This window comes from Galleria mellonella, unplaced genomic scaffold (genome assembly GCF_026898425.1).
Source record: "Galleria mellonella isolate WM207_F2 unplaced genomic scaffold, CSIRO_AGI_GalMel_v1 utg28, whole genome shotgun sequence".
NCBI classification, from domain to species: domain Eukaryota; kingdom Metazoa; phylum Arthropoda; class Insecta; order Lepidoptera; family Pyralidae; genus Galleria; species Galleria mellonella.
In genome coordinates, this window is record NW_026442064.1 from 441,283 (window position 1) to 459,065 (window position 17,783).

The 17,783-nt window shown below is 36.0% G+C and overlaps 2 protein-coding genes across 3 annotated transcripts in view; one reads left to right on the plus strand and one right to left on the minus strand.

Moving 5' to 3' along the window:
- Positions 1-17,783, minus strand: part of LOC113517848 (adenylate cyclase type 6) — a 337,672-nt gene that overhangs the window by 289,989 nt on the left and 29,900 nt on the right. The gene's annotated exons all lie outside the window — the stretch shown is intronic.
- LOC128200809 (uncharacterized) overlaps positions 17,230-17,783 on the plus strand; it is a 30,149-nt gene continuing 29,595 nt past the window's right edge. Inside the window, exon 1 of the mRNA XM_052895459.1 lies at positions 17,230-17,763. Within this exon, the coding sequence (XP_052751419.1) occupies positions 17,230-17,763 (534 nt within the window). The remainder of the gene's footprint in view (positions 17,764-17,783) is intronic.

Here is a 17,783-nt window from a genome sequence, read left to right on the forward strand (position 1 = left end):
ACACAAGGAATATAATGTTATAAAATCACGTTTTTACAACCGGTAGAATTACACCTTCCTACTTTATCCCAAAGACTGCCAATGTGTGTAGAAAACGTTGAAACATTCCTCATAGTTTTTCCCATAATCTCACTGTAAGCACTAAATCTGACATCACAATACAATGAGTAGGCAGCCCACCTCGTGACCGTGGCCTCTACAATGTCACTAAAATATTCAGGAGAATCCGAAAATCTATCCCAGTAAGACCATAATTCAAATTCTACAATGGATGCGATCCCAAATACTTGATTGCTATGAAGCCTCGGCATTAGAGGGAATCTCGCTATTTTATGAGAAAACAAAAGCTTTTATTATTTCAGTTAGGATTTGTTATCATTCTCGTCGCTAACAGATTTTAAACTAAAACGGACACCTAAATTGTTAGAAGTACGATTAGATTTAAAGCAGCCGGATTCGGTTATCCCACAGGCAAATTCATTGGAATATTCCTTGAGATCCCTCCGTACACAGAGGCTTCGGATCTCTCCGCTAGGGACATATAGTTTTGCAACTTTTTAAATATTTATCACTTTAGGATAGCATGTAATATTCATACAAGGGTAAATTGTGTGAAATATGTATATAAATGTATATGACAAATATAGTGGCCAGATTAAGATCACAATTGAATGTAAAACATACATTGTATTGTGTTATGTAGATTATGTTTCTAGATTTAAATAACATATGTATTTTGTTTTCCTTAATACAACTGAAAGTGGTAAATAAGCTGACAGCCCATCATGACAGAGAAAAAGTAACCTTTGCTTACAGATATAAAAAGACCCATGGGCATCACTAAATTCAATGCGATACCAATATCACTCCTTATATGTTATGGCTCCACATCTTATGATCTCGCTGTTATTATATCACACCTAACTAACCGAAACATAGATTTGCAAAGATTGATTGATGCAGAAAGAGAGCGGCGCAGACAGATAAATAAGCGTGAAACAATTACTCCAATAAACTAATCTTAGGAACTAATTCTGATAGCTGAAACCATGTTCGATTCAGAAATTTCGATTCGATCCTAAATTGTTAAATGTCAAATCAGTAGACATAACTCGACGAATGATTATCGAATGAATAAATTATCTCGGTACATGGCTTTCTGACGATTACGCATAACAATTTCGCGTTAACCTCACATTGATGCGAAACTTAAAATCCCACAGGACGAAGCACTCACGGCACACTCAATATCCTGCCGCCATATAATTGAATCGCCGCGAATTTCCTCCAATTAGTCGAGTCCCGGGCGACGCGACATATCAGGGACGTAATTAAATAACTATTTGAATAGGATAAAAGCTTTAATAACAACATCTAGTTCATTGACAGGAGTAGTAGCATTGGTTGCTGTCGCAGACACCCCTCTATATTGAGATTGCTTGGAACTTGAATTAGTAAACTAGCAGAAAATCCACTCGATGGTAAGTGTCTACGATGGTACGATGGTAAACGTTGCCTATACAGTTGAAGAGGTAACGAGAAACTGTAACTTGCCTCATGCTCATGTACCAGAGGGAGACTTTGTACAAAAGTCGTTTGCTTGGGTACCTCTGTTCCATTCGTGTTTCAACAGTAAAGCAGTTGTGTTTGCGGGGCTGTGTTTCGGTTTAAAGGGTGGCATTGGTGTGAATTTACAAGGTACAGAGGAATAACATCTGAATCCTCGGGACTACGCATGGGGGATATCATGGGCGAAATAGTATATTCTGTTATGTCTATGGTACTGCTCATGTCTATAGACGACGGTTACCACTTTCCATCAGGTGGGCCGTCAGCTTGTATAAAAAATAGAAAAAATGCTACCAGTCTCAAGGACTAAGATGGTAAAGCATCTTAGTCTGTAATTTTACTACAATATCCTACATTCGAATAGGGATACAGCCAACGTGAACATATAATCGAAACGGTGAAGTCTGTGAAGATACCAGGAAACTATCGCGCTTCCGGGTAGAGCTGGGTTCTACGTACATGATGGCCTAAATTATACGATGAATTATTAAGCGAATCTAATTAGAATTTACATTAAACGGCAGTTAAATACGCAAATCGATAGAATCAATGATAATTTCCCGGCACAATTATGGAATATAATGCTCAACGTAATAATATCATATAAATATCGTAACCGCATTCGTCCTTTTGGTTTTAATGAATGATTCAATGAATTGTGCTATAGTGTATTGATTTATTGGCTGTCAACCATGTCATATCACGCTACACCACCTATTTTTGGAATTGGACTTTACAGACAATTCAAAGTACAAGGATAATCTTTAAATATTGTAAATGTGAAAGTGTATTTGTTTGTTGCCTTATAGCGTCTTAACGGCTTAACCAATCATTGTGAAATTTGATATATACATACTATATAGTACGGAGAAGGATATATTTACCTCAATGCAAACAAATCCCAGTTACGAAGACGAAGTCGCAGGTAAAAGCTAGTTAGTTCAAAACAATGAGTAGTCTAATAAAAAAATTTTGCTTCTCAAAAATTTGCGTAAACTTCAATCTTGCAAAATTTTTTTACATTATTTATTCTTATTTCAAAACGTAAAAAATGTGGAAATGAGTGATGAGGCGTTAGATAGGCATCATCATCATTACATGATGCTGTTAACTGTCCACTGCTAGATGTAAGCCTTCTCCATAAATTGGGAAATTTTGCCAACAGTTGCCACGCTTGGCGGGCAGGTTGGTAACCACATTTAGGCTTTGGTGATATTTTAAATAGGACGCTGCTGCCTATCCCCTCAGTCCCCACTTACGACATGCACGAGAAAGGAAGGTGTGGTTCATGCTATGCTGGGATCACACTGCGACATATTAGGAGGTAATATATTTTAATTTAGAACTGGTAACATTATTTCCATTGATATTTATGTTATCACACACGTATGTTGAGCGCTAATGGAATTTTTTTGTTCTTTACACGGATGAGCGTTATCTGTATTTCAGTGAAATCAGTTTCCATTGAAATGTTATTCACTTGGGTTTTATTAACACTACGCTTCAGAAGCCGCTTTCAGATCCTCTAAACGGCATATTTTATTTACAACCTACAGCGGGCGCTGACGCTTTATTTCCGATTGTCAGTGACTATTCATACGTGTAAACGGAACCGCTTCGATATCACATGACATACAGTACACGAATATTTACGCAGCACGAGAACGGAACTTGTGACGATGCGATGTTCCGACACGAGATAAAGTAAATGTTTATGTACCGAACAAATGTTCCTCTATTTAGTTACACAAAAAATATATATATATTGACATTCGCCTGTTTTGTATGCTATAATAATAATAAACAATGTGTTGTTAAAATAGGATAATTATTAATTTACTTACTGTTTGTAATACAGATTTCGATATTTTTTTTTTTGGTGGATAAAAATGGTATGGTATCCCCGCCTGCGCTAACGAGATACGCTGGCGGAGCACCAGTGAATGGTGATAGATGAGAATGAAGACAGGCCAGTTAGCCCATCATGATGAATTCATCAGGAATTAACCATGATAGTTTCCAAATTCTGTTAAATCTAGTTTATTTACATACGAATACATAATATATATATATATATATATATATATATATATATATATATATATATATATATATATATATATATATATATATATATATATATATATATATATATATATATATATTTATTCTTAGTATATAATCAATTTAAAGGAAACGCAGCATACTAATTTAAAAATAAACAATAATATGGTATAACAAACTCTTTAGGTATTTGACATATTTAGTTTTTTAAATTCAATAAATGATTGCTTCAGATAAATGTTAGTTATTCAAATTAACTGCAATGCTTTCCCATAGAAATCCCCTTCCTTATTACCATACATGTTCATACGGTTTTCCTCATCGATATCTATTTAAATATTCTTACGATACCCTTCTGATACCCACAAGAAAGGAAAGGGTGGCCTTTTGTATGCCGGGAGCACACTAGGTTTTTTTTTGTGGGTGAAAATGGTATGGTAACCCCGCCTGCGCTAACGGGATACGCTGGCGGAGCACCAGTGAAGGGTGATAGATGAGAATGAAAACAGGCCAGTTAGCCCATCATGATGAATTCATCAGGAATTAACCGTGATAGTTTCCAGGGGGAACCGCGAGGAGGTGGACCTGGTTGGGTATATTGCTAGCAATGGGATTCTCAGTCTCCATTACTAACAATCCCTTTCCCCCGACCACATTAGGTTCGGTTGTCCAACAAATATTATATTCTGAATATTACCACAATGCCAGTCTCGTATTGTAGTTTCATTAATGTAATTCCAATCTTTAATTATCTATTGATCAATGAGTAATTGATTTACTCAGTTCCCATCAGTGACACGCCATTACAACGGCTATCTGTGCGAGGAATCCTTATAGACCATAATAACATGATTTTAAAGTTGAAAATTCAACAATATGCTTTTAGTTTTAAAAAATTATTAAATGCTACAACTCAATACATTGAAATTTGAACTTTATACTTTTACTAAAAAGGCTCTCTTTAAAATAGCACGATGGTGATTTATAACAATGTTTTCTTAGTATCACTCAGCCTCGAACCAACGACCGGAACTTGAGTACTAAATAGTAAACTATAATCAAACAGTTTGTTGCATCCATTCGCACTGATTTCCATATTTGGTACTAATAAATTTCAAATTCACACACAATTTACATTAAATATTTATACACAATTTACAATTAGTTAGATCGCGTCACGTTCTATATTGTAAACTGGGTGCCTCTAAGCTAATTATCATCTAAATCCGTTCAGAAGATCAGCCGTGAACGCTGTACAAACAGGCGGACTTAGTAAGGATTTACCCTATCTGGTGGAATAATTGGTGAGTCATAAATAACGTGTAAGATGTGGAGAATTTAGAAACTAACGCTTTAGCTTCGGTGAGATTAAAATTACTGTTATGTCCATGGTACTGCTCATGTCTATAGGCGACGGTTACCACTTTCCATCAGGTGGGCCGTCAGCTTGTTTGCCATTCTAAGTTGTATAAAAAAACAGAACACTGATAAAAAAATGAGTCGGCTAAGATGACAATTGGCTGACAAAAAGTTGATACGTTTTTGAGACTCGATCTATTAATCTAAGCTATATGTTTGCACCAATTTTGTTTGTTGTTTGTTTTGTTATGCAAAAACGACTGCATCAAATTAAATTCTTACACATGTTTTTTTTTATAAGCAATGCTCCGAGTAGCTTTGTTACCTTCAGTCCACATTGTATTGCCATACTTTATTCTCTTGTCATTACACGTCGACCTCTAATGACAGTTTAGCTAGTTTAGCTAAATCCAATCAATTTATTATGGAAGTTAGCTACAGTGCTTCCTTGGCGCGTCAATTTGTGTCGCTTATCGACTTAGAACAATTAAATAACGCCTTTTTCTCGATGGCAACACAGAGGAACTGTAACGGTTACACGTTTGAAATCTTAGAGAACAATTAATATTATATAAAGAGGAAAAACTAGATTTTTTTTTTATTTTAATAGTTTTTTTTTTTTAGGATAGTACAAACTTTATAAAGAACATACGAAGCCAAAACGGGCTAGCATAGCGTCTGTCTGTATTACTATGCATTGTTATGTTTACTTCTTAAACTGAGTAACGGATTTTTGATACTTACTGTCATTTAAATATTTTTGTATTGAATTTTTTTTCATACAACTTAGAATGGCAAACAAGCCGACGGCCCATCTGATGGAAAGCGGTAACCGTCGCCTATAGACATGAGCAGTACCATGGACATAACAGAGTACACTGTTTCGCCCATGATACCCCCTATGCGTTGCCATTCCTGAGGACTTGGGTGTTATTCCTCCGTACCCATATACTCGTAACTAGTTAGTTGGTTAGAATTATTTTGTTTAATTCATTTGTATGTGTGCGAGACTGCCAACACTTTTATTGATTTAATTGAACTTGATTGCAACTGGACACTCTCATTGAAGATTGACTACTATTATTATTAACATAAGTTCTAGAATCTTCCATATTAACCTATTCTCTCCGACCGTCATTCCATACACGCGCGTTTTGACGACTTGTGTTCCAATTCTAAACGAAGCATCTTTGCTGTGCAGTTTGAACGCCGAATGGTTAACATTAGTCTCCAAGCAGTTTACCAGAGGGAGACTTTGTACAAAAGTCGATTGCTTAGGTACCTCTGTCCCATTCGTGTTTCTACTATGAAGCAGTTGTGTTTGCATGGCTGTGTTTCGGGTTGAAGGGTGGGATATGGCGTGAATTTACAGGGTACCGAGGAATGACACCTGAGTCCTCAGGAATGGCAACACATGGGGGGTATCATGGGCGAAACATTATACTCTGTTATGTCCATGGTACTGCTCATGTCTATAGGCGACGGTTACCACTTTCTGTCAGGTGGATCGTCAGCTTGTTTGTCATTCTAAGTTGTATAAAAAAAAGTGAATAATAAATCAAACTAGTAAATATTTAAAAATCTGTACCCAACAGTGGGACTATAATCGATTAGGATCATGACAATGATGAATATAATTCATCGATGATCTTTTTTTAATAAAAAATTGATACAGTTCTTATAAATAGATGAAAAACGTGAGCGCAATATTGCCCCATAATATCAGAATCCGGAGAATACGGGATAATGAATAGGTTACATCGAGCCAAGTTTGGTGCGACGCCAAGAGGCCAAGGTCGCCATAACGAGCCTGCAGGCTTCGTAATAAATTCACTATTTGTTTTGGAACGCGTCCAACTGAGCTACTCGTCCGCTGATGTTCGATTCGGAACTAACTTAATATACAATATGTTAATTAATAAAATCCATTCGTTGCAACTAGTGTTAGTATTCATTAATCATATTTTTTCCCCCCTTTAATTGTCCAATGCTGAACATATGCCTCCCCTAGGGGGGTTAAGACGGGTAGGAGGATCATAAAAATAGCTACATTTACTATCTTTCTTTTATTATTATTTTTTTCACTATTAAAGTCGTTGCTTTTTAGGGTTCCGTACCTCCAATGAAGAAAACGAAACCCTTATAGGATCACTTCGTTGTCCGTCCATTAGTCTGTCAAGACTTTTTGCTTAGAAACGCGTGGAGGTATCAAGTTGAAATTAATTTCACAAAAAAAAACTTGATTTTGTACGTAACCCTCGTTGTGCGAGTCCGACTCGCATTTGACGGGTGGATTTTTTTTAATGTAAAATCTCAACTCAATTATAGCATTTTAAAATATTAAAAAAATATGTTAATAATCACGGAAGTACGCTGTAGATCATTGCATTTGATTGCTACAGAGCAATCTACTACAACCGCTTGTTCAGTACAAATGTCGTCATTTAATCAGTACTAAAATTATCGGCGGAACTTCAAAATTAATTAATGGCGTCTATTTAAACACCCAACTCCCGCGGGGAAGTTAATATTGAAAACTCTAATAGAATCTTGAAGTAGTCTGGAAAAGCTGAGTTGTATTAAGGCGCTTCGTTCGCCCTTGACCATGGGCCGTGCGGGCGTGGCTTCATACTCGTGAACGGGTGCTTCGAGTGGGCACTGGTCTGTTCAAGAATACTATGATTGATTGCAGTGTTTCTTTTTATCAATATTATATTTTTAATAGTCATTTTTTCTTAGTTTATTTTTTGCTACAAACTCAATTTTTATTTAAAAAAAAGTAGTGTTTCTTGTCCTTTCTTCTCATCTGATATTGCATTTCGAACTGGGCGGTAGATTTATAAAAAAAATAACTATTCAAAAGGCACTTATAATTTAGTTTTCTTAAGTAGAAAATATTTTAATTTATTTATAATTTAACGTTTTTTTTAATGGATGATAATGGTATGGTTGCCCCACCCGCGCCATCGGCATACACCGGCGGGGCACCAGTGAAGGATGATAGGTGAGGATAAAGTAGGTCAGTTAGCCCATCGTGACGAATTCAACAAGAATTGTTCACGATGGTTTCCAGGGGGAACCACGTGGAGGTCGACCTAATAAGCGTATATATTGCGTAGCATAGCGTAACGTAGCATACTGCTAGCAATGGGGCTGTCAAACTCCATTGCTAACAATCCCTTTCCCCCATGATTTAACGTTGTCAACGTGCATACGCGGCCATTGACAATGGAGCAGGACGACAAGCGTACACGGCTCACATGACGACAGAGGCATAATCAACCGCCACCGAACAGGGGCGTACTTCATTGTAAATAAAATTTAATATTAAAAAATAACCACCAATAAGTAAGCTCTTAATTAAGACAAAAACCGCTAAGAATTATTGCGATGACATAAAAAACATTGTACAGAGTTGTTTTCTCAAATTAAAGTGCTTAGAAATTGATAACTGGTCTGAATGTAAATTAACACTTTTTACAGTATACGTACATACGTACAAATAAGTATAAAATAAGAAAAAAATATACAAAAAGTCAAATCTTGCCTCTTTATTGTAATATAATATAAGTTTAGATAATGTATGTTCAGTGGGGGGAAAGGGATTGTTAGTAATGGAGTTTGACAGCCCCATTGCTAGCAATATGCCCTATTAGGTCGACCTCCACGTGGTTCCCCCTTGAAACCATCGTGAATAATTCTTGTTGAATTCGTCACGATGGGCTAACTGGCCTGCTTCATCTCCTCACCTATCATCCTTCACTGGTGCCCCGCCGGTGTATACCGATAGCGCGAGTGGGGTTACCATTCCATTATCATCCATTAAAAAAATAGTGTATGTTCAGTATTAAATATTTATTTGTATTTAGTTTTGGAAACATTGCTGACTTTTCTGTTATTTATACCAATATATGTATATATAATATTCTCATATATATGTACACATATATGTTTATATATATATGTTCTCATATGTATGTGTATAATTCAAATAAATTTTTATCAAAAAGGACCGGGAGCCGATTTTAATTACGTGACTCCTCGCCGATTGACGTCAACTCACACTTGACCGACTTTATTCTATGTTTTTAACTGGATTAAAAAAGAAGGCTTTGTCAATGAATGAATGTTTAATTTACTATAGTCTTGGTAAGTTGAACTTTAGAGTTTACATTGAGCTCCCATTACCACTGTGAACAATGGTCTCTGCAAATCGGAACATTTGGCGTTCCACTGTCTTCTGACTACCCCAATAGGATACAAGCGTATTACTGAGTGAATAAGTATGTAAGTATATTTTAACGTCGTTTTCATGACATTTATACCATTTACATTTGCCTCATTACTGTTTGTACTCGATAGACCGCGTCTCACAATGGCTTATATAGAGTACCAACGCCGTGGCGATTTAATTTCCGCGTCACGCCCACTGGCGGCCGACAGAGAACGTTCTACAATCCGAGAAGCCTACAATTGAATCCCACCTTATCATAATTTTAATATTTTCAAATAGTATTATCATTTTACCAGAGGGAGACTTTGTACAAAAGTCGATTGCTTGGGTACCTCTGTCCCATTCGTGTTTCAACCGTGAAGCAGTTGTGTTTGCATGGCTGTGTTTCGGTTTGAAGGGTGGGATATGGCGTGAATTTACAGGGTACAGAGGAGTAACACCCGAGTCCTCAGGAATGGCAACGCATGGGGGGGGTATCGTGGGCGAAACAGTATACTCTGTAATGTCCATAGTACTGATCATGTCTATAGGCGACGGTTACCACTTACCATCAGGTGGGCCGTCAGCTTGTTTGCCATTCTAAGTTGTATATAAAAAAATACGAGTGAATACGGTGAGATAATTCAATGTTAAAAATATCAACGACAAATTCCTATTGGGTTTTCTGTCGAGGTGCTCTTGCAAAATATTGACATGGAGTGTAGGAGACTTTTGTATGGCTTATGACGACAAATGTATGTCATCAATCACGCGCGGGCCGCTTCATTAAACTGTGACGTGAGACATCCATCCATTTGCCAGTATGCTCACCTCTGCCTACACCAATCAATATACAGGACACTAACATTGTATCGAGTGTCATTTTTTTATTTCAATAATTTTTAAAAAAAACTAGGTACCTAATATATGTACGTATTATTATTATATCTTTCAAATATATATATATATATACCTATATATAATGATTTGTAATTCATGTAAATATTTATTTTAACTTCTGTTGCGAGTGAGCAGTAATAGTGCTACTGCTCACTCGCTACTTCCTATGCCACTGTGTTGCATTTGCTAACTTTGTTATTAACTTATTGTTGTTACTGTATGTTTTAGTGCAATAAAGTATATATATATATATATATATATATATTAAAAACCTAGGGTCACCCCTTCCTTTCGCGTGGGTGTCGTAATAGGTGCAGCGTCTCTCTTAAAACATCTCCAAAGCCTAACTGCGGTTGCCAACCCGCTTACCAAGCGTGGCAACTACTGGCTGAAACTCCCCTTATAGGGAAAACTTATGCCCAATAGTGCACAGGTAACGACTGTAATAATAATAAGAAAAAAAAAATATTGCAATACGCTTGATGACTATCCACGTGGTGACGAAATAATCTCCAAAATCAAGAAGATATATGCTTGAAAAAGAACGAAAGCATGGCACAAACCCTTTAAGATGCTACGCCGCAAAGGCGGTAATAGTAGACGAAAATCCTACTCTAATAACCGGACCTACAAACAGCAATGACACGTAATGACACACAACTTATTGCAGCAAGGTAAACCAACCCTCTGATAACGTAGTGGCGACAAAGGCGTAGAATGTAAATATTTGATGCGTAAAACCGATTTTGTTTCCTCAAAATTAATACGATCCACCCTGAAAGGAAAGCCCGTTTAACTATAAAAAGGATCTTCATGAAATAATACATAAATTATATTAAAAAGGCGAGTAACTTTCATAAATAAGATGTACATAGGTTTTCTATCTAAAAAACTGATAAACCCGAGTTATATTTATTATTAACCAACTTTAAAAAGCAGAAGATTCGTAGTTCGGCCGTATTTTTATAATTTGTTGCTCTAATGTTACGCGATATCTTTGTCAAATATAAAATTATTTTATGATAGTTAAACGGGCTCTCCTTTCAGGATGGATCGTATTAATTTTGAGGAAACAAAATCGGTTTTACGCATTAAATATTTACATTCTACGCCTTTATCGCCACTACGTTATCAGAGGGTTGGTTTACCTCGCTGCAATAAGCCATTAACGTCTCATTGCTGTTTGTAGGTCCGGTTAATAGAGCAGGATTTTCGTTTACTATTACCACTATTATAACAATATTCACCGCCATATCCCATCCTTCAAACCGAAACACAGCCATGTAAATACAACTGCTTCACAGTAGAAACACGAAATCAATTTTTTTCTATGCAACTTAGAATGGCAAACAAGCTGACGGCCCACTTAATGGAAAGTGGTAACCGTCACTTATAGACATGAACAGTACCAAGGACATAACAGAATATGCTGTTTCACCCATGATACCCCCATGCGTTGCCATTCCTGAGGACGCAGGTGTTATTCCTCTGTACCCAGTAAATTCACGCCATATCCTACCCTTCAAACTGAAACACAGCCATGCAAACACAACTGCTTCACGGTTGAAATACGAATTACAATGACTGGCAATTGAACGATAACATATTATGCTAATAAAACAAATGCGCTGTTTAGATTTACTTAGCAGTCGAAGCAGTAGATTTTGTATTAGATTATTCTTTCATAATTATGCTTGTACTCGACTTGGCATGGGTGTTTGTCCATGGGCGTTTAAGCCGGGCTGCTTGTTATATATATATATATATATATATATATATATATATATATATATATATATATATATATATATATATATATATATATATATATATATATATATATATATATATATTTTACAACACAGGGGGCAAACGAGCATGCGGCTCACCTGATGGTAAGTGACTACCGCCGCCCATGATCACCCACAACACCAGCGGCATTGCAGGTGTGCTGCCGGCCTTTTAAAAAGGAATATACTCTTTTCTTGAAGGTTATATTATTAATAAAGACTGGTTGGACCGGAATTTAATGTACTTACAATAATCTCAACAGTCATTGAGACTTAATTCAGAAGATGCTAAATTATATTAGATCTTATTGAACGAGAACTAAGAACCAAATTGCAAACTCAACTGTACTAATTCCGACAGAATTAGTCACTGAGCCCTTATGCATCTATTGATGGGGACGAAACTTTCGTACCTGTCTTTTCATCAACATTTACCTGAAAAAGATTATATGTAACTTGGCGGAACAGGACTGGACTCTATGGGTAAATATATTATTACAGTTTCAAGAAACTGTGTTGCGGTTGTGGCGATGTTGGTCCTCGCAGGGTTGTCACTCTACTTGTAAGGGATAAGAGATGGGACCACATTAATTATTATATAGTGTTTTAAGAGGGTAGTCCAAAGTAAAATGTTTCACGCCACTATTTAGTAGATATATATATATGTGTGTACACAACAAAAGTTTATTTTAGTAGAATAGATCTTTTTATTTTGCAAAATTATTTATTTATTTATACTTTATTGTATACAAAAATTATATTGTTATAATTTATATTAAACTAGCGTCCCGTCCCGGTGTTGCACGGGTGGACATTTTAACATTTTAAAAAGTGGCCATTAAGGGTGCACACGCGACGGAAGCTTAAAAATGGAGTAACTACTCCCGTTTTCCCAACATTTCCCTTCACTGCTCTGCTCCTATTGATCGTAGCGTGATGAAAAGTATACTATAACCTGCCCAGGAGTATGAAGAATAACTGTACCAAGTTTCGTTAAAATCCGTCGAGTAGTTTTTGTTTCTGTAACGAACATACAGACAGACAGAGAAAAATTTTACTGATTGCATTTTTGGCATCAGTATCGATCACTAATCACCCCCTGATAGTTATTTTGGAAATATATTTCATGTACAGAATTGACCTCTCTACAGATTTACTATAAGTATAGAAGATGACGATGTACAACAGGCGAGCTTGACTCTGTAAGAATTCTCTTCCAGCAAACCTTGAGTTTAAATTGTTAAAAAAAATTAAGCATTTTTACTTTAAAAATAATATAAATCTAGGATAAAATGAATGTTCACTAGATTGCTTTCCATATCTAGTAGGTAACAGACATACGTCTGCGTAATAAAAGTTTTAAAAGATTAGTTTATAAGTTTTAGATCCAAACAGAATATTTCTTACTTAATTCACTCGTAAGCATTAAGTGGAAACTTTACTGAAAGTAAATAAGTATACTTGGAGAGACGTGTGTTTTTTTAATGGATGAAATTGGCATAATAACCCCACTTGCGCTATCGGTATACACTGGCGGGTTACCAGTGAGGGGTGATAGGTGAGGATGAAAAAGCAGTTAGCCCATCGTGAAGAATTCAACGATAAATTAGTCACGATAGTTTCCAGGGGGAACCACGTGGACGTCGACCTGATAGGATATATTGATAGCAGTGGGGACTAATCTCCCCATTACTAACAATCCCTTCCCCCCAGATAAGCGTATTTCATGAACTGAATAGAGACACTGTAATATAAATTTGTAAGGGACTCCAAGGCTGTAAAACAAAAGCGCCACTGGGATTAGTGGTTAGTTTTATTTCGTCTCTTTTACCTGCGCTCTGTAACTGAAGAAGGGCGGTCCTCTTAATTACGATAGGGTTGAAGCTCATGGTGAATTATGGGGGATCCAATTCTCATAGTTAACTTGCCAACGAGTATCCAATATCAGGTAAGTCGTCCGGTTATGGTTGATGCAAGCTTAATGTTCAACCTATTTCAGTAGGGGGGAAAGGGATTGTTAGTAATGGAGACTGAGAATCCTATTGCCAGCAATATACCCAACCAGGTCGACCTCCGCGCGGTTCTCCCTGAAAACTATCATGGTTAATTCCTGATGAATTCATCATGATGGGCTAACTGGCCTGTTTTCATTCTCATCGATCACCCTTCACTGGTGCTCCGCCAGCGTATCCCGTTAGCGCAGGCGGGGTTACCATACCATTTTCACCCATAAAAAAAAACCTATTTCAGTAATTTTTGTTCCCAATATAAAGACAATAAGATCGTGCAAAATGAATATTTAGACTATGTTAATGACCTTACTTTGCATACTACAAGGCAATAAAAAAATAGTTTTTTTTTAAACAATAGTTTTCAATTGAGAAAATTCTCGATTAGATTATTATTTTTTTATTTGTGTATAATATTACACGATATCGTGTTGTGTACATAATTTGACGATTGCTTTTTAGTTGAATCATTTGCTACATTATGTTTGCTTAATAACTTCATTAAAATTGAAGTCGCGTTTCGAAAAAAAAGAGTATTATAAATATGAGAAATATATTTAAAAATAAAATAAAAACATATTTTGTGCAACATCCTTTTTACAACGTGACCGAATACCTAAATGTCAATATTAAATTATGACATGTTATTATTTATTTATGTTTAATTGTAAAAAGTGTACAATACCAATTTTACAACTTGAAGTCATCATTATTGGTATATATATATATATATATATATATATATATATATATATATATATATATATATATATATATATATATATATGATATGTAGTAACTAATTTAAAATATTAACTGTAATTAATTTACAATGTTACTTTTATTTTATAATATTTCAAATATTATTATTATTGTTTATTTTATTAATTTTTTTTTATTAATTTCAAAATTATAATATAAATATTGACCTACCATTGCGTGACGAAAACATGGAGAAATATCAATATGAATATATTGATATTTCTATATTTAGAATTTAGAACTAACAGAATTTTTCATCGTGCCTCCAACCAAATTGTTTATAATTACTCCTCTCCATCCAAAGGTTGCCTGGAAGAGATCGCTCTTAGCGATAAGGTCGCCCATTGTTTTCTCATTGTGATTATTTCTTGTAATTATTTATATTTATAATAAGTTTACTATTGTAATCTTTTGGAGGAAACAATAAAGAGTATCTATCTATCTATTTATCTATATTTATTTATTCCACAAGCTTATAATTAAGAGTTAACAACCCTAACAAGACTAGTTATTTGTCTTCAAGACCTTACAGTTATTAATATAGTTAGTGGCTTTTCACAACTGTCTGGGATTGCACGGGTTAGCGGCTAGGGGATGGGCATTGCATAGCAGTAATGTAAATAACTTATAAACCAAGTGGAACTAGTTTAAATGCTCCTAAGTTACTGTTTGTAAATTAAATTAAATTTAATACATAATTATAAATTACTATAACTCTGATAATCTCAAAGTTCTCACTGACTCCCTGTAGTAAAGTTTACGAACTTAAAAGTTGCAGAGATGTCAGTAGGCAACGTGCTGAAGAAAGGCCAAAATAAAAATGGCCTAATGGAAGAGAGGGAAGGGATTGTTAGTATCGCGAACTACCAGTTACATTGCTAGGTGAGGTCAGAGCTGTCATTTTTTTTTACAACACAGGGGTCAATCGAGCATGCGGCTCACCTGATGGTAAGTGACTACCGCCGCCCATGATCACCCACAACACCAGCGGCATTGCAGGTGTGTTGCCGACATTTTCTTGGTAGCTTAATCTACCATTAAATCTACAAGCTTTTCGATTAATAAAATTACTAGCTTTTAATTTTGTCTTCGTCCGCGTTACCGGGACAAAAAGTAACCATTTTCCTTTTCCATTAGCCGTATGGTCCCGGAATAGAATAGGTCACTTCCTTTCCCGTGGATGTGGTAAGAGGCGACTAAGGGACGGCGAGGGATGGGCAGCAGCGTCCCTTTAAAACGTCTCCAAAGCTAAATTGCGGTTGCCAATCCGCCTGCCAAACTGGGCCCCCTAAGGTGGAGGCATATGTCCAGCAGTGGACAGTTAAAGGCTGGTATGATGCTGATGATCCTTTTCCCATTTAGTAAGTATACATCTAATTTCATAGTAATTGTTTAAGCCGTTAAAGCGCTATGAGGTAACAAACAAACTCACTTTCACACTGATAAAATTAATAAGGATAAGGCCCGAATACGTAATACAATAATATTTTATTTATCCCACTAAACCCTCTGTGTCTTGGGGATTTGACGGCGTAAATTATTTATTTATATGTAACATCAACAGCTTAGACATTACGAATTACAATATATGTTTTTTTCTTTTATACAACTTAGAATGGCAAACAAGCTGACGGCCCACCTGATGGAAAGTGGTAACTGTCGCCTATAGACATGAGCAGTACCATGGACATAACAGAGTATACTGTTTCGCCCATGATACCCCCATGCGTTGCCATTTCTGAGGACTCGGGTATTATTCCTCTGTACCTAGTAAATTCACGCCATATCACGCCCTTTAAACCGAAACACAGCCATGCAAACACAACTGCTTCACGGTTGAAACACGAATGGGACAGAGGTACCCAAGCAATCGACTTTTGTACAAAGTCTTCCTCTGGTAAAGTAAGTATGTAATATATATATATATATATATATATATATATATATATATATATATATATATATATATATATATATATATATATATATATATATATATATATATATATATATATATAATATAGTATATATGTATGTAAGTATACATTTATATATCTATAGTCTATTTAATTCTAATTTTTGATTGACTAATAAAATTAACTAAATTGAATAATGGTCATGGGATGTCCTCTCTATTAATCTGTCCGATTGTGGAGTAAGGGCATACGGGTACGCAACCCCGGCCTCCATAGCTACTACAGTTACAAAACCTATGTCCTCTCCGTAGCTGTAGTATCCCCCATTTTTCCTATAGTTCCTTTCCACTTATCACCTCCTTTCCTTATAACCTATTCCTTTCCCAATGTAACCTATTTCCTTTCCCTATCCGATGTTAAGAAGAGCAGTTCTTTTTCAAAATGATAAGAGAAATTAAAACGCAACTACCCCAGGAGGGTACCGGCACTGCCGGAGAATCCGTCCCTGAGTGCAACTCAGGCAGTCCCATCGTATCTGGGGGGACAAATTTCTCATCGACGGCGATGCGTTATGCCACGGGTCACGTCATGTCTCCCCTGTTTCCCCAAATGGCAAAAAGAGGGCAAAGGAATGCCAAATTGCAACGATGAATGTTTGTGGAGGTATGAATAGTAAAATAGACGAAGTATGTGAGATGATGAGTGAAAGAAGAATTGATGTATTAGGAGTAAGTGAAACAAAAAAGAAAGGCTGCTCTATTACTACTTATGACCGATATACTAGGTACTGGTCTGGAGTTAATGACTCTGAAAGAAGCAGCCAAGGAGTGGGAGTTATTTTGTCAGAGAGAATGAATGCATCTGTTAAAGAATTTGAATTTGTAAGTCCTAGACTCCTCTGGATACGACTGAAAGTTGGTTTGACCCGTATTTTTCTCCTTTGCGCTTATGCCCCGGATATGTCCAAGCCACCAAAGGTCAGAGAGGATTTCTGGGATAGTGTAAGAGAGATTATGACTAAATGTAAGGAGAATGAAAGAATTATTTTGATAGGTGATTTTAATGGCTGGGTGGGAATCCGTCGCGATGGATATGAAAGGAATTTAGGAATGTTTGGAGATAAAAGAGTGAATGAAAATGGTGAAAGTTTATTAGAAGTATGCCTGGAGAGAAATCTGGTGGTGACTAATACTTTGTTTAG